The 20,979-nt window shown below is 40.0% G+C and overlaps 1 protein-coding gene across 1 annotated transcript in view; it reads left to right on the top strand.

Annotated features, from left to right (window-relative positions):
• RELN (reelin) overlaps positions 1-20,979 on the top strand; it is a 276,870-nt gene that overhangs the window by 66,000 nt on the left and 189,891 nt on the right. The window contains exon 3 of the mRNA XM_041474646.1: positions 14,940-15,075. Coding sequence (XP_041330580.1) covers positions 14,940-15,075 — 136 coding nt within the window. The remainder of the gene's footprint in view (positions 1-14,939; positions 15,076-20,979) is intronic.

Below are 20,979 nucleotides of genomic sequence, written 5' to 3' on the forward strand. Positions count from 1 at the left end.
TCTTCAATTCAGCCTTTTTGTTATTAATGTCCTTCTTGGACCAATTTTCCAGTAAATCTTACCTTTTTCCCACTTTGAAAGTAAATTAAATTTACTGAGATAGCTTTCCCTAATGGCATGTTTCTCCTGAAATAATCCACGTGTTACATGTCATTGAAAATTGCCATTTCTACAGAGTGAGTAGAATTAGGTATAAAAATATTTAAAAATTCGGAATGCCACATCTGCAGTGAATATTGGGAATTTGTTTCAGCTCACAGGTTGTTATCTCCATCAAGAGTCCTTTTTTTGATAGTACAATAAAAGGTGCCTGCTAGCAAGAAAAAGATTTCTTTCCTTCATTTACTTGGAAATAATTGTATTGGAGGACTGACTATGGGGATCACAATCTTTTTGTTGTATATATTAAGTTTTTGCTCTCTGTAATCCTTATTATCAGGGAATTCTTGAAAACTGAATGGGAAATAACATACAGGTAGGTTTCTGTGCAGCCCATCCCAAGCACCCATCTCCCCATGTTGTTTACAAAAGGACTGTAACCATTTGCTGTGTGAGGACTGCCTCATTATGCATTTAAAGTTCAAGTGGTCTGGACCCTTCCCGTGGGAGTTATCAGGGGCTCAAGTGTTTACTCAGTTTTTATATAAGTTTTACAATTTTATACATTCTTATCAGTAGCTGACATAAACTGAAATTAGCTGAAAGCTAACTTGGAGCTGCTCACAGGAGTCTAATTACTCAGAAAAGTGACTTCACCATAACCAAGCTTAACTATCTTAAGATAGCTAGTTCAAATGGTATAAGTTGTTGATATGGGTTGGACAGATCTGTGCTTATGTCATGCAGTGTGAGGGTTTGTGTGTGATAAAAAGCTTTATTTCCTTAATTCGGTATTTTAAAGAATCTCTTAAATGTATATTTTAAGAATGAACAAGGCAAAAGGAAGCATTCAAAAGCTGGAAGATCATATTGCATGTTTTTGGTCTTTCCATCATCACTAAGTCTCTGTGGCCATCTAATTGAAGCTTAGATGTCATTTCCAAAGAGCTATCTGTACTTTGTACTACTCTGCATACACCTGTGTAAGGAATAATAAAACAGAAAAATAATACACCCATATGCACAGTACTGGCAGCCTGAAGCTTTTGACATATTGCCAGGACAACCTGCAGCTCCAGTTGTGCAGTGCTCGTTTTCAAAACATTTAAATGAAAAATAGGCGGAAAAGTAATTACCGAAGTTATTTCAAAGTGAAGTATGGTGATTTGTTGAGATGAATTGCAAAATAAAGACCAGGCAGTGTTAGAAGTGTGGAGTACATAAATTTATTACAGCCACAATTAGTGATTACAAATATTCTACTATGAATATTTTTTGGGGAAGCAGGACACAGGCATTCCCCAATCCTCCATGTCTTTGTGAACTTGTAGACATGGAGCTTCTTCCCCACGTGGCCACCATGGTGCTGTCTTCAGCCTCCCTCTGGAATGGCTCTGTTACCCTTTGGATTCATTTGTATGACATGGCTTCAATTTATCCAAGAAGCAGTTTAACCAATGCAACATCCTTCCTCAATGATGATTTGGGCTAAATAATGTACTAAATAATGTTGTTAGCTTTAGGATGCCACATTCTTCCAGATCAATATTTGGCATATTTGGCCCATAGGTGTAAACCAATTGGGAACTCCCTAATATATGCAGATTTGGTAAGAATTATTTACCAGAAATATCCTTTTGCGTACTATTTCATCAATGAGCAACAGGATCCAGAAACACTATCTCCATTCATAAATCAACAGATGCCATCCAAGAAAGTCAGTGCCAGGTTAGAGAACATGGACATGTGGAGAAGGACTGATGTTTGTGAGAGCTGGTGTTACAGTGTGCAACAGCAAAGTCACAATTGCAAAGTATCTGGGAGTCCCAGAGGAAAACACCACAATTATCATGCGTGGCAGGGCTGAGATTAATGTAAATTAGGAAACCTTCTCATTTTCTGAACTGCTAATCTGCCTTGAATGAGAAAAAATATATTTGAGACGTAAAGTTAAATTTCTCCCTGAGTGAAACACACACTTTTTTTGTTGCAAAACAATAATGAAGGGGAGAACTTCCCAGCAGACCTGCAGCTCTTCAAGGTATTTTTCTTTATAAGGGCAGATTAGCACGTCAAAAAGCAGGGCCATGTTTTATCTTTACATTTTTAGCCTTCTCTTTATACATTAATGGGACTGCAGCTCTCTAGTCTAAGTCCCTTGGGTGTTACTTAGCATATTTTTTAAACCCCTTTTAAATCCACAGTAAAATCTTGGAACATTTATCCTACTAGAGCCACAGTGGGGGGCATCAGCTGGGAGAGGCAGCTAAGTGTTCATTCATGGAACTGAAGCAAGCAAGGTTTAAGATTAAATTCATGCATCTAGCTGATGCAGTAGGAGCACCTGGGATGCTCTGCTCACACTCACACCCCACATCTGGAGTCCAAATATTTTTTCCATTTCCATCCCAAATTCTAAAATGCAACTCAGACCTTCCTACACATGATCTTTAGTTTGGTGGTGTCCTCATATTTCCACAGGTCTGGATAAAGCTTTCTTCTTTTCAGCAAAACCATGAGTTGATTTGGAAGTCATGTAATAGAGGGCTCTGCACCCTATTTCTGTAGCACCCTTAATTTTCATGCACGTTGTTACATTGGCTGCTATCACATGAACCTTGATTAGGATTCAGAGGTGACTGTTGTATTCTGTTTCAATTTTGTTTTCCATGAGTGCATAGGACACCAAGCACAGCAGGGGCTGTGGCTCCAGCAGGCGTGTGGAGCAGTGTGTGCCATTCTGGGGACACAGCCCAATGCCACCTTCATTGCAGCACCCCCAGGACTAAATGTGAAGATCCTTTATTGAGCATGAAATGACTGCAGGGGATCAGCACTGATCATTTAGTCATAAAGTGCTCTTCTGAGGACACAGACTCCAATAACTGCAGTATTTTTCCTGCAGTATTTTTCCCCAGGAGTTTTGGTTAACATTGACTGATAGTTTATAAGGGGGTTTGTGTTCTTGGTAGATTGCTTTTATTTTCCTTTCTTATATCTGATCTGGAAGTGCTTTTGCATGTTGAGGATTGATGATGTTTTGTCTAGAGGTAAGTTTCAGGCAAAGGAATGAAATGCAGTCTTTCTTTCTTTGCATTCTTATGATTCTTGACTGACTGTATGTGTTGTCAGATAGAAACAAAACTGCAGTGTTACGATTTTTGTCTATGGTATATATATGTCGTAATATATTTCATATGGCAGGGGGCAATGCATCAGATTTTTTTTTTTTGTGATATTTTTGTCGCTAGAGTAAAAGTAATAATGTGGGAATTAATTAGTAAAATAATTTACTCTCCTTCTGAGCTTCCTGGCTGTGATTATTTTTTGCTTCTTTTGGTGTGTAAAGCTTTGCATTTAGGTTTTGTTTCCTGAAAATTTTTGCTGCTGTTCATGTTCATTATCTTGCAATATATTTTTTGAGGAGTTTTCTTCTTAAGGGTGACATTCTGCCTCCAGTGGGCAGAAATTCAGCCTGCTGATTATGCTGCCCTTCCCTTTGTAATACTCTCAACATTGTGGTCCATTGCTGATCAGTGGAGGAGAGGCATTATGAAACTGCAAAGAATTGGATCATTGCACTATTTAGGATAAACCAGGAGGCAAAATAAATTACTGCACATTTTACAAGAGAAAGGGAACAGTTTTCAGACTTTCTGTTTTGTCCTGTAAGTTGTAAAAATAGATGTTAAATATGCATGGAGAATTAAAACAACTTTTTGTGTGTCTGTAGAAAAGGAATTTTTTTTTTTTTTTTTGCCAAAAATACCACAAAAGTCCACAAATCACAGTTCACATTTCTGTTTTGGTGATGAAAGAAAGCATGAGCAATGTGTATGAGGGCAACAGTTTGATTTTCACACTCCAGTTTTACTGAGTACCTGAATACCAAAACTTCTGCCTCTATTGCCCAGCTCTGAGCTTGTCTCTGGTGACAGCGAGGTGAGACTGACTGAGGTCACCCTGTTGGGGTCAGTCAGGTGCTGCTGAGGGATGAGGTCCCAGCCAGGCTGGCTGTCCCTCTGGGCTCCCACATCCTGCTGCTGGCACCCAGCACACAGAGCACACGCTCACCCTCCCAGGAATGCTTTAGCCCAGACCTAATGCCTTCTAAAAGCTATAAAAGCTGTATTTATGCTATAAAAGCTATCAATTTAATAGCTTTGTGTCCTCAGAGGAGGAAAATCTGTCAGGTTTTTCGTGATACATCAGAATATCTGTGGAGCATACAGGTGGTGTACAGGACTGTGCTTCCTTCCACACTTGTTTGATCTGGGCAGAGATACTGGTGGGTTTCAGCCAGCAGCACTGAATTTCAGCATAGTTTCAAAAAAAAGAACTCCTGGAGATTGACAATTGTAATGGAAATTCCTCCATTCAATCCATAATACCATTTTTCCAGCCTCACTTCGCCTTTAACTCTCCCACCAACTTGGTCAGTGATTCCTCTGCTCTCTTCACCCTTTTGCAGAGGCTGAGAATGGCCATGGTGCCCATTATGCAACTTTACTTTTCTGGTTTTTATATTTATGAATTCTGAGAAATTTGCAGCAAAACAGCACTGCTGTGTCATTGGTGTCAGCTGCTGAAAAAGGCAAATATCCTGACTCTTGATCACAGTGTTACAGACACTGTATGTACAAATGGCACATGTTAGTGTTTGGCCATGTGTAAATGTATGAAGATAAAACCACAGTCTGTCATTACCTCAGCTGGCTTTTCCCTCACAGATGCATCTCTCCTGCCTGCATGCCACCTTTCCAGAGCAGATAGGCTTTTGTGAGGCTCAGATGTCCCAAAAGTCTCCCAGAGACCGTGGGACTGGCTGTGTCACAGGTCACTTCAGTGTCCCAGCAAGGGCCCTGGGGCTGTAGGAAGCTTTACATAGGTCACCCTAGTGTAGGTATTGCTGAGGCTGCTGTAAGCCCAGCTGTGGCAAGGGGATCATGAGACCTGGAGCACCTCCAGAACTGCTCCTCTGAGTGGAAAATGCCTCTTATCTTGAGCTCTGTGGAGATGTTGCAGTTGATACTGGTGAGGGACAAACCGTGGCTTCTGTACACATTATAGTTTTACCCCAGACTCCAACTGCAGTGAGCCACTGGCTCACTTTCCAACCCCCTGCCCACTCCCTGGGATGGGGAAGAGAATCAGAAAAAGGTAAAACTCATAGGCTGAGGTTCAGAACAGTTTAACAATTGAAATAAAGTAAAATGTAATGCTAATGAAAATGAAGAAGGGAGAGAGGAACAAAACTCAAGGGGAAAAACCAAATAGTGCCAATACTATTGCTCTCCACCTGCTGACCAATGCCCCTCCCATCCCTGAGCAGAAATTGGCAACTTCTGGCCAGGTCCCCCCATTTACTGGGGGGCATGATATCCTGTGCTATGGAATATCCCTTTGTCCAGTTTGGGTCAGCTGTCCTGGCCACGCTCCTCCTGGTTCCTTGTGCAGCTGCTCCCTGGCAGAGCAAGAGGCACTGAAAGTCCTTCACTTAGGGTCAGCACTACTGAGCAGCAACGGAAAAATCAGTGTGTTATCAAGGTTATTCTCATATTTAATTCAAAACACAACACTAGGAAGAAAACCAACTCTATCCCAGCTAACTCAGACAACACAATATGATTTCAAGTTGACTATCAGATCATCTGAGATAAGGAATTGGGGAACAAAACAGGATAGCTTCCATAACATCACTCCAAAACAGGAAGAGATGTCTGCAAATGATAAATACTCCATCTGGAAAGATTTATATGGAAATCCCTCTGGTTTCATTATGTAGTTATCGTTATTGATTGGTTTGACTGACTTAATTTGCCTTGGAGGAAACTATCAATTTTAAAGCATCAGAGTTCACCAGTAATGTTGATAACAGAGGTATAAGGAGTAATTAGGGGCAGTGCAAGTGCAACCAGGACAGGAGGTGCAGAGTGGCTCCTGTGGTGACTGAGGCAGTGACAGCAATGAGGGCAAACACAAAACACGGCCGTGGGCGAAGGATCGAAACAGAGGAAATGCCTTATGAGGCAGACTGCTGCCAGAAACCACTACGCTCATTCTGAATAAATTAAAGAGAGATTTAGGCTTTTGTAGGTAAAGCCATTATTCTAATTAGTCTAGGCTAGGCTGTAGAAGAGCAAACAAGATACCAGGAGGTGTTACCAGCAACCACACAGACAAGAAGGGATGTTTTCACTGCAAGCCACTCAAACCAGCTCAGCTGAGTCTGGGGAGAGGACTAGTTTATTTTTAAAAAAACCAACTTGGTGCTTTCTAGGTGCACTATAGATCCAATCAGGATACATGTGTTTATAGATGAGTGTTGGGCAGTTCCATTTTTACTGATCTGTGTAGCGAATTTCTAGTTATTGCACAGCAATGTTTCAGTGATGTCCCTTGCTCTGGTCAGCAGGGAAGCTTGGTTGGTTCATGGCTCTGTTTAAGTGAGTGGGTCAGGATGGTGCTGTCACTTAAGGCTGCCGGTTCACAGTTTCACCTCTACTAAAGCAAATTCAGGGCAATTCCAGGGGCTCCAGTTTTGCTTTGGTGAATTGTCGCTGCTGTAAGGAGAAGGATGTGGTTACTGCTGGCTCTGACAGTGAGTCTGGTGGGAGCAGATGTCTGGTGTGATAACAAGGTGTCCCTTTGTCACATTTGTCACTGGTATAAGCCCTATCAAGCAGGGTGTCTCATGTTTGGTTCATGAGACAAAGATTTATGTTTGCAAAGTGAATATATTCAGAACAATGCTATATTTTTGGAAGTTGTATGAGAGCTGCTCATATGGATGAGACACCAGTCAAATACAGCAAAAATTTTTTTAAAAAGTGGATGCAAACCAGGGACAGTTGCTTTCCTTTGACGGAATAAACTGGAATTTGGTGCTAAAATAGAAGCTGTGAAAAGTACAGAATGAAGGTATCAGCCTAACAGGGCTATAAAGAAGTATATATAAGTTGCTATTATAAAACATGCTGCGACTGTTAGGAAAACATTTAAAATAGATTTTGGCCCAAGCCTTTGGAAATAGATTTTTTTTCTTCTTCTATATTTCGACAACACAGTAACTTATTAGCATTTTCTATTTATATTACTGCTGGTCCCTGTTTACTGTTACTAAATCTACTTGCCTTGGAGCACTTAGCGCCGTGTTGCTCTCTGTGGAGCACTTAGATTTCAGCAGTAAATTTTCTTCTCATCCCTTCTGACAATGGCCTGAAACCACCAACATGCTGCAGACCAGGGTCTCACCACCCCATTCCCCTGACTGGTGGAGCCAAATCACACATTACACAAGGGACTCATTCAGTGTCCTGGGAATTATGCTATAGAAAGGGGATATTCTCTTCCCCATTCTCCACAATTCCCATTTGTGTAGCTCCTGTTAGGTTTAATGAGACCAGTACTCATAAATCCCTTAGATGAAATTATAACCCTAAGAGGGTTCTAACAAAAGGTGCTCAAAAGTTTTGATTAACAATCCCCTTAAAGAAGAACATTAAAAGGGAGATTAAGCAAAAAATATACCCTCCCTTTCAGAGCAAATTTTCAAAAATCTGTTCATTAGTGGTTCATTCCTGCACACCTCTCTTCTAGTGAAGGGCTTGCTTCAGTAAATATTCACAAATGTGGATATAAAGTACCTCTCTTGTAAGCTCCTAAAAGCCCTAAACTGAACTCTTTCCCCGAATCCCAGTTTGGGAATGTAATTCAAATGTGAACTTGCAATAAATTGTTGTTTTCAGAACTATAAAGAAAATACATTTACATTTCATATTTGAGGAGAAAAGGTTACAAAATCCACGCTTCTTATCTCAAGTGTGAGTTACTTCAGCACAGTGGTACCCTCTGAAGAATCAGGTTGCTGTATTCGGGCTCTGGTTTTCTCCTGACCACAGAAGGACATGGATTTTAGAGACAGACTTTGTTAGGCTGTTATAACATATCTGGGTTTTTCCCTAGTGTTCTGATTAACATGTGGATGTTTTTTGCCCCCAGCATTGCAGATAGTGAAAGGATTTATTATTTAATAGTGAAGCAGTAGCAATAATAATAATAATAATGAAACAAACACCTGACTTCAAGAAAGATAAAGATAACATATTGCTGGATGTGAGAATGTATCTGTTGGCTGCTGATCTTTTCTTTCTTCATACTCTTTAATAATTTATCAAACCATCCTGACCCTTAACTGATCACAAGGGCTACCAAGTGCTTTAGCAGTCTGTTGCACTCTATCAAATGAGATGTGTTTTTTCCTGTGAAGCAGAATGAAATCACCCCCAAAAATCAATTGGCAACAGCGTATTTCAGCTGGGTGGGTGCAGTTCACTTAGGGCCATATTCTGCACTTTTATTCCACTTGAAAGGAACATGCATGTGTAATTTAGAAACCTTCAGCTGGCTACTTGCTTGGGTAGACACTGCATGAGTTCATAACTGTACATTTGTATTCATGCTTTAGAAAGTATAGTTACCAGCTCCAGATATTTCTTTACTCCCAATGGTCCCTTTAACCTGAATTATTGATGTTTTCCTTAAATATTTTGGTGGGATTTTTTTTAAAAGACAAAACCCACCAAAAAACAGGGAGCAATTTGATTTTCTTCCCATCACTAGTTCTAGAATTTTAAGATTACGTTGCAGCATTCTGAAAGGGGTTCATAACTGTTTAAGGATGTTGCTCAAATATTCTTCCAATAACTACAGTATTATTTCACTCTCTGTAGCATTCAGTGAAGACATATATTTCATTTTTGCATATGTTTACAGGTAAGTCTCAAAAAGGTCCTTTAAACATCTGAAGATACACAGGACAAAGGGAGGTTCCTACCTCTGAAAATGTGGTCTGAAAGCTGCAGCTTTAGCAGCTGTAAAAAGCACTTCATGTCTATATACATTCAGATTTTATCCTAAAATGTTCCTTAAGGTCTTCACTTGGCTTCCAGTGAGTTCAGGTCTTGCCAGCCACCAGTCCAGCTGTGCTGGGGCCTCTGCTGCACTCAAATAATGCGGAGAGGCACATGGCTTCCCCTGAATGTGCAGAGGACCTTGGTTCTGCAGCAGTCCCGGAGACCTGCTCTACAGGGATATTACTGAGGAACCAGGCTCCTTGTTAATAGTCACAAAGTTGTCACTTGTCCCAGTGCTCCTGCATCTGAGTGGTGTGGTCTTCCATGTGACAGGAGAGTGGGGCCCCTCTCTGTATAACTGATCTTCAGTTTCACAGAGAGCATGTGCTTCTGGAAAGTAGAGACCTTGGGTATAAGCTCCCTGCCAAAGTGATTACTTTAATTGATCATAATAAAAAAAAAGCTACCAGCATCTTTCCATTTTGAAAAAAAAAAAAAAATCATCCCCTCAGAACAAGTCCCTGGTGCTGCATGGGGAAAACAAGTAGCAAACCTTGGTTTGGCCACTTCTGCATGGCATTCAGCACAGGAGTGTTTGCACCTCCTTTGCATATTCCCTGCTTTGTAACACCAGACAGAACTGTGCTTACCTTGTGGATTTGTGGATCTCCCTTTGAGATGCTAGAGGCTGGACAGAGAATTTAGGCCTCCATCTCTGTTTCCCGAGGGAAAAGATGTTCCAAGGAGTAGGTGTTTTATTTCCGCATAATGCAAAATCTAATTTGAAGATGTCTGTTTCTGACTCAAATTTATTATCTTCTAATTAGGAATTATTGCTTCTCGAAGGTGCCAGAGTTATTTTGTTACTTGGAGCTTTTTCTTCTTGGAATTTCATCAATATTTTATGTTTGGCATTTTGATCTCACTTACACATATCTTCAAAAATGGAAGCATGTAGCAGATAATCGGTTTAGAAGCAGCAAAGCCAAAATGTGGTCATTCATTTTACACCCGTATTTAACATTCACTCTCTCATTTAATATCATACTTAATTCATGTAGTAAATAGGAAATGGTATGTTACCTGCCATCTGGTTCCTCACTGGAAATTCTGTTGAGCCTTAGCTATAATGCAGGGACCTCATGCACATGAGCTCCTTGTGTGAGGTTCTGGTTTAGAAAACTGTTTTCCAAAGAGGATATGTCATGTTGTAATGCAGAACATTATGTAGTTACATAACATAGGGTGAAAGTCAGAGCTATTGCAGATCCACGTTTCCCAGACTTGCAAAGCAGAGAAAGATGTGACTCTCCTGCATTTATCTGTACCATTAGATGCTTCCCAGGCTCTATCACTAGAAAAGATCATCTTTTGTCTTCCAGGGGCCCAAATGGAAGAATGGCTGCTATAATCTATGGTTCTCCCTTTTGGAGAAGCTACACAACAAGGTGAAAGTAATAATGAGTTCAGGATCAACATCTGAATTTGGGCATTTATGGGCCATCATTTTCACATCTCACACCTTTGTGTATGCCATCTTAAAAAAGAAGCAAAATATTTCCCTGCATTAGCTGTTACAGCCCTAGTAGTGGTTCTGATTATCAAATAAATAATTTTAAACATTTAAAGATTGAAGTCATGTATTTATCATCAGACTTTACCTAAGCTTGTCCTTCCAAAATTTTTCTCTATCCCTGCATTTCTTATATTAATTTGATCCCTTGAAATCTAACTCTTCACATAAAAGTTCTTTGATTCAGTGGGGTAGTGTATTAAATAGAGCTAAGCACATATTTTTAAAAGTTTACACAACAAAATCAGCTGCTGAGCTCCCTCTTGAGAGGCACTGAGAATGTCTAATTTCTGTCCTAGCAGTGCTGTTGGCAGGTACAAAGCATGTCTGGGATTTGAATGGTTGCAATGGTTATACTGATCATACTGAGACTCCTAAAGCCTCAGAAATTTTAGGGGATGGAGAATCTAGAAAGAAGTCTGCAGCATGTCATTATGAGGAGTGCACACTGTAAAAACCAAGGCAAAAGGAGTTCAGAGAGATGCTAACAGCTTCTTTGCATGCAGCACAATTTAGAGCTGTGGATGGGTACCTCTCACAAAACTTTGAACATTTCAGTATTCATTAAGTCACATGGAAACACTTGATTGTTTGCTAAAGTGTTTATAAAGTTTTACACAGGATAATCTCAAAATGTTTCCTAAAGATTATTAGTTTTGTGAGACATTGTGAGACTAGATGTGAACGTACGTGCACTGGTCCCCAGGGTGTGAGGGAGATACCTACACACAACAGTGACCTGAGCCACTCTGAAGCTGTCAGAGGTACATACAGGATCCAGTTTTGTTCTTAGAGCTGCTGCATAATCAAGCTTGTCTCATAGTCATTTAAATTTTTTGTAGCAGAATGTTTTTTCGCTTTTGTACTTTGATCTGGTATGGGGCAAACACGCAGTCTGAGAAGCAGCTGACCAGTTTGGAGAGGGGTTGGAGGAGAAGGATGGAGTTGCCTTCCATAACAAGGAACTGCAAAAAGACTTTTAGCAAAAGGGTGGAATAACATTCTTTGCCCTTAATTTAGCAAGTTTTTAGTATAAATTGAATTTTCCATTGTTTTTTTGCATTTTTATCATTTTTATGTTCACCTTTTCAATAAGAAACTCTAGAATTTAAGCATCAAAATTTTTAGTATTACTGTCACTCACTGTAGTTTCATTATTTAATTGTTCTTAAATGTTCTAAAGGCTCTGAACGCCTAAATGGACTTGATGTACTCAGTAATGAGTACAGATGAGGAGGGTTGTTTTTATTGTAACAATATAACAATCAATTATTAATAAAATATAAAGATAACATGGTGATAAAATTATAAAATTTGGATTTGAATGATTGCTGTACTATTCATTGACTTTTTCTGAAAAAAGAATTGAATGACTTGGGGTTTTTTCCTTGTTTAGAATTTATTCTAGCAACTGCAAAATTGTTGGTTTTTTAAACCGTAAATCAAAGGAAAAATAAATTCTCCACAGATGTTGTATGTGTTTGATGTATTAGGCACATTTTTGCAGTATACTGCCTGAAACCTAGGGAATTCATTAACTCACAAGTTGCTGCCAAGGAGGGGAGCAGTCACATTTCCCAAGCTGCTCTGCCTGTCCCCTGGCTGGGGGATGTGTTAGGGCAGCCTTTGTCCTCCCTTGTATTTGGCTGGCTCTGGAGAAAGGGGAATTTCTTCAAACTGAAGGGCTGTTCCAGCTTCTCCCCTGACAGCATCTGTTATTTAATTACCCTGATAGTGCGAGGCTGGCTGTTCCTCACTGCACAGCCAGGGATGATGAGGGATGAGAGCTGGTCCTGCAGCAGCCCCGAGACCCCAGCCCACAGCGCTGAAGCACTGGCTTTAGCACAGACTTCAGAGAGAGGGACAGGCTTTGGGAACGAATCAGAGTTATCACCTGACACCCTGGGCAAAGCAAAGCAATTGCCTAAATAGCATTTGCTCTGTGGGGGACTCCTCTGGGCATATTTTTGGACACATTTGTCCCAGCAGAGCACTGCTGCAGGACTTCAGCTGTGAGAGCAGGGCAGCGAGCCTGGGCACTGGTCAAGTGGGATTCCTTAAAGATGGTACTGCCACCCCTCTCAATTAGCCAAGAAAGGCAAATAAAGCAATACAGCATGGCAAGAAGCGCCCAAACCTCATCTGTATCTAGCCCCTTGCAATAAAAAAAAAGTCAGTAAAATACCATCTCTCTGGATTTCCCTATTACTGATCTCCAGAAGAGGCTCCATTCAGGGGAGCTTGAGCCTTCTCTGTGACTACCCTGACACGATGAGCTTCAGCTTCCTTTGGGGATTTGAGCTGTGAGTGTGTGAATGACAGAAAATCTCATGTGGATTTTCAGTGGGGAACTGACTGAAAAACCCTGAATGAGGAGGTTGTGGTTGTTTGCAAAAGATACAGGCATCACTACCATCACCTGCTGCCTCCTGTCATTCCTGGGATGGATCACTTAAATTCACTGTGGTTCATTTCTCCTGCCCAAAAACTGAAGCTGGTTTAGAATTTCATAGCCCTGAGGATAAATAACATCCATAACCTTGAGCTATAGTCTGTCATCCTCACTGGTACCTGGATTTCAGATATTGCTTTTTGTCTATAAAATGTGAAATGGTTTGCTTGTGAGACAGCCTCCACGCCATGCAAGGTGCTGCTGGCATCCAGTCCCTGGGGACCCCAAGGGGAGCAGTGTGTTTGCATTAGGAAGGATTTATCCCCCTCCTTGATGTAAAACTCTCAGTTGCAAACTCCTTCCACCTCTGGATCTGTGGGGGTTTATGAGAAATTGCTGCATTCACTTTACAGGAGAATTCCCAAAAACCCAGTAATAAAGGATTCTGAGACTCAGAGATTGTAGGCACACAGTTTGTGGTAGTTGGGAGTGTGGCTGTGGCTGAGCCTCATCCCCAGTGGGTGCAGCTGTGGAAAGCAGGTGAGCAGCACTGACAGCAATGAGCCATGGAGTGCCCAGGGGCACTGACCAACCTCCAAAGGGAACAGAGGGCACACAGGGGCAGTGCATCAACTTGGGGGGATAAAAGGCTGGGCTAAAGAACAAGAAGGGCAGATGCTTGCAGCCTTCTGAAGTGATCTGATGTTTTTCTATGTGGGCAGAAACCTGAAGCATTCTGAAGTGGTAAGGTGTTACTCTGCATGGGTTGAAGCTTTCTGAAGTTGTATGGTGATACTCTGTGTATTGTGCCTGTCTCAACTGTGGAATGTATGCTAGAGAAGAGACTGGTTTTATTTCTCTGTTGTTGTTTGAATTGCAACAAGAAAATTTGGGAAATACCAGACACTATACACTTTGAGGTGTAATTGCCAAATAGCTGACAGTGACTTTTTTGAGCGCAGTAATGCCTGCTCCCATTGCCTTTTACTTTTGATCCTATTAGCAATGTTTCAGCCTGTGTCACTGTTTTCTGAAATGAAGGTTCAATATTTGAAGTAACTTGAAACAAGGCATACTCTTCAGATAACTTTATTTAAAATAATAGTTTCATAATTTACTCTTTCATGTAGTAGGAGTAAAGGTCTAGTGATCCATTCTGGTAAGATTGCCTTCTTTAAAGCCAAAGAGTGTCAAACAAACAACCAAGTTTGCACTACTTTGTATGAAACTACGAAAGGGCTCCAAGGGGAGAAAGATTGCTGTCAGACATTGTTTTTACATTAAAAATACAGTTCTTTTGTCTAATGTTTGAAAGGGTTCCAAGGGGAGAAAGATTGCTTTTACATCAGACATTGTTTTTACATTAAAAATACAGTTCTTTTGTCTAATGTTGAACTGTAGTGAATTCCAGAGGGAGGGATTAGTAGATGACATTTACATTCATTCATGCATTAGAAGCATATATGAAAAAGAAATAAAAGAAACATTAAAGGAACATGTACTGGTAAAATTGTGGAAGATTGCTGCTTTTACTTCAGATCAGAAGAGTTTGTGAATCCACAGTTCATCTGTTTTCCCCAAACAGATGCCTATTAATTGATAATACCTTTCTCTAAGAGCTTACTTTTTCTTATTAATATTTTTTTCTTCAGGTGTTATTTTCTTTTAGATCTGTAATGAGTGTAAATGAGGTAATGGAGTAACTGATTTACAGTAGCTGTGATCCAGCTCCTCCTTCAAAAATGCAAATACCTCCTCTGGTATTGGCCCCATGAAGACTAATAGCAGTAAATACGTGGTGCTTTGCAGTAAATCCAAAGTCAGCCTTAGCTCAGGCGAAGGCCAGCTCCAGTATTTTCATTGGCATTAATTCTAATTACTTGATGGCATACCCCTGGGGTTGTTTCATTCTGTGTTGCCATGATGACACGCATGGCAGACACATTTCTCAGTCTGTTAGCACCTTGCAATGAGCCATTAACACTTGTTACTGTTTCCTTCCTCTGTGTCTTTCCCCTAGGAATTATGTCTGACCACCAGTTTGGAAACCAGTTCATGTGCAGCGTGGTTGCATCCCATGTGAGCCATCTCCCCACCACCAACCTCAGCTTTGTCTGGATCGCTCCACCTGCAGGGACAGGCTGTGTCAACTTCATGTACGTATGAGAGCGTGGGCAGGTGCTCGCTGTGAGATAATGGAACCCTCCAACCCTCTCACACTGTCTGAGTAAAAGAGTCAGAGTGCACTGCCAGCTGTAGACTGTCATTTGAAGTCAGAATATTGAGCTCTTCCTGGCTGAACTGTTTCTGTGCATATGGGGACTTCTTATTTTCAAAGCAGGAAGTCTAGCATTTAAAAGAAATTTATTCTTCTTAGTGATCAGTCATAAGATCCTTTAAGTATATAACCCATTTGCACTGACACAGTCTTGTTACTATTGCATTTGAGTTAGAACATCACACAAATATATTATTCATATTGTAAGCATCAATATAAAATGCAAGTATTTGAGAGTAGCTATACTCAAGCATTTACTGTTCCCAATTTTAAACACTCTGAACTTCTGATGAACCAAGGATGACCAAGAGGGATTTTTTGGTAATTTGTTTTAAAGACATAAGTTATCATTTGATGTTTTAGCTCCAAATAAAATTCTAACAAAATAGCTTAATTTGAATTATTAGCATATCTATTACTATCTTTTACCTTCAAGTAATTTCTAATTATTTGTCCCAGAATTTTATAGACCAGATTTGAAAGAGAAAATACACTGAGAATGCAGTCAAAAGTATAAAATGTTTCAAGTTTGACACTTTCAAGAAAAAAAAGGCAGACAGCTCCCTAATTCAATGAGTGAATAATTATAATATTTCAGAGGCATGTTTCTGTGGCTGTCCTGTTGTCAGAACAAGCTTTCTGAGTGTTATCCCTTTTCAATCCACACTGGAAAGCAGCAGGTAAGTGACCCATATAATCAATTTTTTTTGACTTTTGTAAAAAATAAAAATGAGTGACTGACTTCTTTGACTACATAAGTTGCTGATGGTGAGCACAGTACCTGTAGATTGATTTACCTGTGACTTTGATATTTCCCCTTACCTACATAATGCACTTTTTTCCTATACTGTCAGGATACATTATTTATTGGCTGTGATGACAATATCAAGACATTTTTATTTCTAGCTCTCTTTTCTTCTAAACATCTAACAGCAAATTGGGAAATAATAATTTTCATGATTGGTAACTAAATTGTGAGAGTGTATTTATTGTATATGCAACAGTTGTATATACCTTGAGGAAATCTGTCAACTATAGGGTTTATACAACCTTTAATTCCTTTCTAAAAACAGTTTTCTTTGTTGATAAAGTTGAAGTTGCTAAAACTTGTTTGAGGTCCCTGTATATCTTCTCTATGTACTCTTGCTTACTCCCTTTCTTCCTTGAATTTTTTCTTTTCCTGGCATTCAAGAAATATTTGTTGAATTTTCGGTCCTAACTTGCAGAGTGATTGTGACTGTAGTTGTTATGAGACGTGACCCTCCATTGTGAGTTTTGAGGTCAATTTCTAACCAGACATTCATTTTCCTGTGAGTGATTTTTTCCATGGTTTTGTATTGGGTTTTTTGTTTATGTTTGCTATTGTGGAAGAAGACCTGACAAATAACTCTGCAGAAATACAAATACTACTATGAATGCTGAATCTCATTTAAGTGAAATTAAAGGAATATTTTTTAAGGCAATGAATGCTTGCCTATCTTGAAATCCATGGAAGGTGCAACATTGGTTTCAGTGGTAACAGAGTTACAGCATGGAACAGTTTTGGAAGTCAAACCTGTAATTTCCAGTTTAAGTCATAATTCACCTCTTCAGCATTGGCTTCAGTGGTAACAGAGTTAGACCAGCATGGAACAGTTTTGGAAGTCAAACCTGTAATTTCCAGTTTAAGTCATAATTCACCTCTTTGCCATAAGCACCCCTTGAACAAAGGTGGTGTTCTCACTATGTTAGTGAAGTCCTTAGCCATGCATAGCAGAAATCTGAATTATTGTTGGCTAGGTAACTTGCAGCATGGATGTAAACTCACATCTGGCAGGACTGAGAGGTCTGATCCTGCAGAGGGGAGCCCAGCACCACAGCTGCTCCCAGGGTCCCTGGGTCCGGTGGCTTTTCAGAATGTCTCACATGAGGTATAAGGATGCTATGTGGGTGACGCTGTTTTTTCTTGAAGGTTGAGCAAAGTGATGCAGTTATATCAGTCTGCTTTCCCATAGAACAAATTCAGACTGGAGTGGAAAGGCTCAGCTTCTCTGAAGTTGGTGTTTACTCCAGGATCACACTTGTCTGCAGGAATACTGGGTAAACGTGATCATCACTTCTTGAAGGAAATGTAAAGAGGAGAAATATGTTTTACCTCTAATCCTCCTCCTCAATTTTTGTTCAGCTGCCCACACTTCCTTGCCTCAGCTGGTGTTTCCCCTGCTTACTAAATCACAAGTTGCAGTAAACAAAGCTATTTTTGTGGTGCAGTGTTAGTCTGTCTACCTTACCCAGTTCTCTAAATACCAGAGTTCCAGAGGACTCTCTCTTTTCTCCCTTTGTGCCTTTATAGCAAATAACAAGGGGTTTTTTAACACTTTCAAGTTAATATAAAGTTTAAATTTAATATAGATTACATTTATTATAAAAAATTAATTAATTTTTGTTTAACTTAGTATAAATTGGAAGTATTTACAAAAGATATGGGAATTTATAGACTCTGATTGTAGTTCAGTATAGGTGAGTGCTTCCTGTACTCTTTCTTGCCAATTTGCCTGCGATTCAGATCAGCTCATTAGTCTTTGACCTCTCTGGGGATGGATAATAAGGTTATTAATTAGCATTGGCTTTGACGTGCGATTTTTGAGTGTTGATTTTTCTCCCTGGACAATTCTCAGGAGGAACTGAACAAAGGTCACCAGGCAAATCTCTCACAGGCCAGATAGCTTTTGCTATAGATGCACAGATAACTTTTATTAACTGCACACACTATTGACCTGTTCTGGCTTCCACAAAAGAAGTGGAATTCGGTGGATGTGACACAAAGTCACAACCCTGTAGACATCATGGGCAAAATTCCCTTTCACTTCATCTGTTCTTTTTGGTGTGCTCTTCTAGAGCTCAGTCCTGAAAAAGACAGGAACCCTAAAACATGAGATTTGTGTGGTGATGCTGTCAGCCTCTTCTTCCTTGTAGCTCTTGTATCCATTGGTAAGCAAACAAACACAACAAAGGGGTTGAGATATTAAGATACTAAATTTCATAAAAATCAGTAGCCAGGCAGACCATATATACGTGTAAATTTGGACATTCCCAATAGCAATCCTCCCTGCTACAATGTGATTTATTTATAAACTACCAGAAATGGTCCTGCTGTCAATGTGCCAGTTCCCAGTCCTTGCGTTTCCCAGTCCTGGTGAAGGAGGATGGCTCCTGGCCACACTCAGGTTACTGAAACAGCCAGTGAGGGACACACAAGGGTAGTGCTGTGCTGCAGGAAGGAATGCTTGTGGGGCACAGTTCTGCAAGGAAGATGGGCTTATTTCTGTGTATGTGAGATGCAGGGGCACAGCAAATTTGGATTCACACCAGCTGGCTAGCACAGCACTCGGTTTCTTTCCAACCCCGCTAGAATATTCCTAATCTATGCAGTGTGATGTAGTCCAGTTATTTCCATTGCACACTGTGCTGTGCCACTGCTGGCCCTAAATGCAATGTTACCTGATGGAGATTTGCATCTTTCCTTGGCTCAGTGCTTCACTCAGCAAACCTCCCCAGTTTCACCAGGAAAAGAGGTAGTGTAGAGCCCTGTGCTCCATGGGGGAGGGTGTCTGGAGTCAACCTGTTTCTGAGCAAAATGAGGCAATAGCCATTTTTTTTACACTAATTGTGTGCAAATTTGTTTTAACTCTGTTGGTTTTTTTTCCTCAAAGTACCTTATTATGGCTACTAAATGAATATTAGATGTACCTTTCTATGAAATACACTTCTAAGAGAAACACTGAGTGCTGTTGATGTTCCTGTAGTACATCTTAGTGTGATCCTTTAGTGTGTTTTCACCATAGATACCTCCACCTGAGTTCAGGAAATGAAAGCTAAAATGCATCATTTATTACAGAATAATTTTTTTAGCAATAACTTAGGACTATATTAAACAGGTACAGGGCACAGGGCCTCCCAAGCAAATTGCCAGGATCCGTAAATGCTCTTTACCACCACAAAATAGTAGACCCTCCTTTACACTAACAAGTAATTTCTCTGATTGTGTGCAAATTTGTAAAATATTATCTTCATAATCCTTCGGCTAGGTTTCGCGGTTTGTGATTTCTGCTCTAAGCTCACACTAACCTAGTTAAAGCTCAGCCTGACAGCAGGGATAGTAATGGCTGTTAAGCAGGGTGGCATGCTGGGCTGCATCTTAGGATGTTAAGCCTGTTGTTTTATAGATGGCTTAACTTACTAGTTTGCAAAAGTGATAAAGCTGACCTAAATAGCAAAAGCATGTTTTGTTTTGACTACCAGCAGGGTTTTATTGCACAAGTTCCAGCTATTGTATTAAGTAGAATGTACCTAGAAAAATAAGTATTTTTCTTATGTAACCATTTGTGTTAGTCACTGAACAGGTGTTTAATAATTATGATTGTGTCTATATATTCACTATAGTTTCTATTAATGGAAGTCTGGACTTCTGTAAAGCTATCTGCCTGAGTCTGCAGGCACAGTCTAATAAGCTAGTAAGTGCTAAAAGGCCCAATCACATATTTTGTGACACTTAATTAGCACAGCCTATGGTGCAAATGGCTCAGTAGGAATGGGAAGAGCAGTGGTGGTCTCTCTCTGTGTGGACAGAGGTAAGAGAGCAGTGGTGGCTGAGGCAGGGCACTGGCACATCGCTTCTGAGGCAGGAGAAACTGATTCTCAGCACAGCTCCTGAAAAAAGTCTGGGACTGAAGGCTGAGGCAGACAGCTGAACTGTTGGAAGAAATTTTCAAGAAAGGAGATGTGTTTTTCACTGAGAATATGCCTCTTCCCATAATCACTTAAAGTTCCAACTCCTTTCTGGGAAGTTTGAAGTACCCTGTTCCAGAACTGGGCTTTTCCTGCCCATGTGTTTAAGCCTGTTTCAGGAACTGGCAATGGTGTTAATTATGAACTCAAAATACCATGCTGTACAACACTACAGAACATAAAGTCTGTGATTGAGAGACTTGGTTATCTATTTAAAGCATTTATAGAAAACTTATGATTATAATTATAGAAATATTGAATAAACAGCCAAGAAGATTACATGCTTTACTATATTAGTTCTCTAGCCAGGGTGGGAAAGATCTACATTGTCTGAAGGAACCACATTCCCCTGGTGAACCACTTAGCTAAACTGCCATTTAAGACACTGTTTACTGTGTTTTTTTCAATTGTTTGAAAGAAGTACAAAGGATAATCTCCAAGATTAAGTACACAATGATGTTTGTACACAATGATAATATAGACAAATAATAACATAAAAGTAAACAGAAAACAGCATTTATCAGAAGTGAGGTCCCTTAAGTCCCTTGCATTTATGTATCATCAACTCTCAGTTATATGCTCATGTATGTTTTTCTCTCTCACATTTTTATGATGACATAGAGTTGCACACTGAAATACACTGTTGTTCACAGTGTTCTAGTTGCTGCCATATTTGAAATCTCTGCATTCATTTGAGGATCGTGCCATAACACATATGAGAACCTTAATGTACAGATAACCTTGACTTTGGGGTTTTGTAAAGAAGCAGCTCCCTGCTTCAGTAAGTGTTGCATTTCTCTTCCTACTCTTTACTGCAACAAAAGGGTGAGGAAGGATATTTCATAGCACTCTTTGTGATATTGGTGTGGACTCTGAGTCAGGGATTGTATGAGCAGCATCAAATAAGAGACAGTCATTGCTTACAGTCAGAGTAGTTCCAACAATTAGCCCTGTGTTGCTATCATTTTTATTTTTCCCTACTGCTTATAACTTATGCTTTGTAGGAAAAAAAAAA

The sequence above is a fragment of the Pyrgilauda ruficollis genome, unplaced genomic scaffold (genome assembly GCF_017590135.1).
Source record: "Pyrgilauda ruficollis isolate IOZ18807 unplaced genomic scaffold, ASM1759013v1 scaffold33, whole genome shotgun sequence".
NCBI lineage: Eukaryota > Metazoa > Chordata > Aves > Passeriformes > Passeridae > Pyrgilauda > Pyrgilauda ruficollis.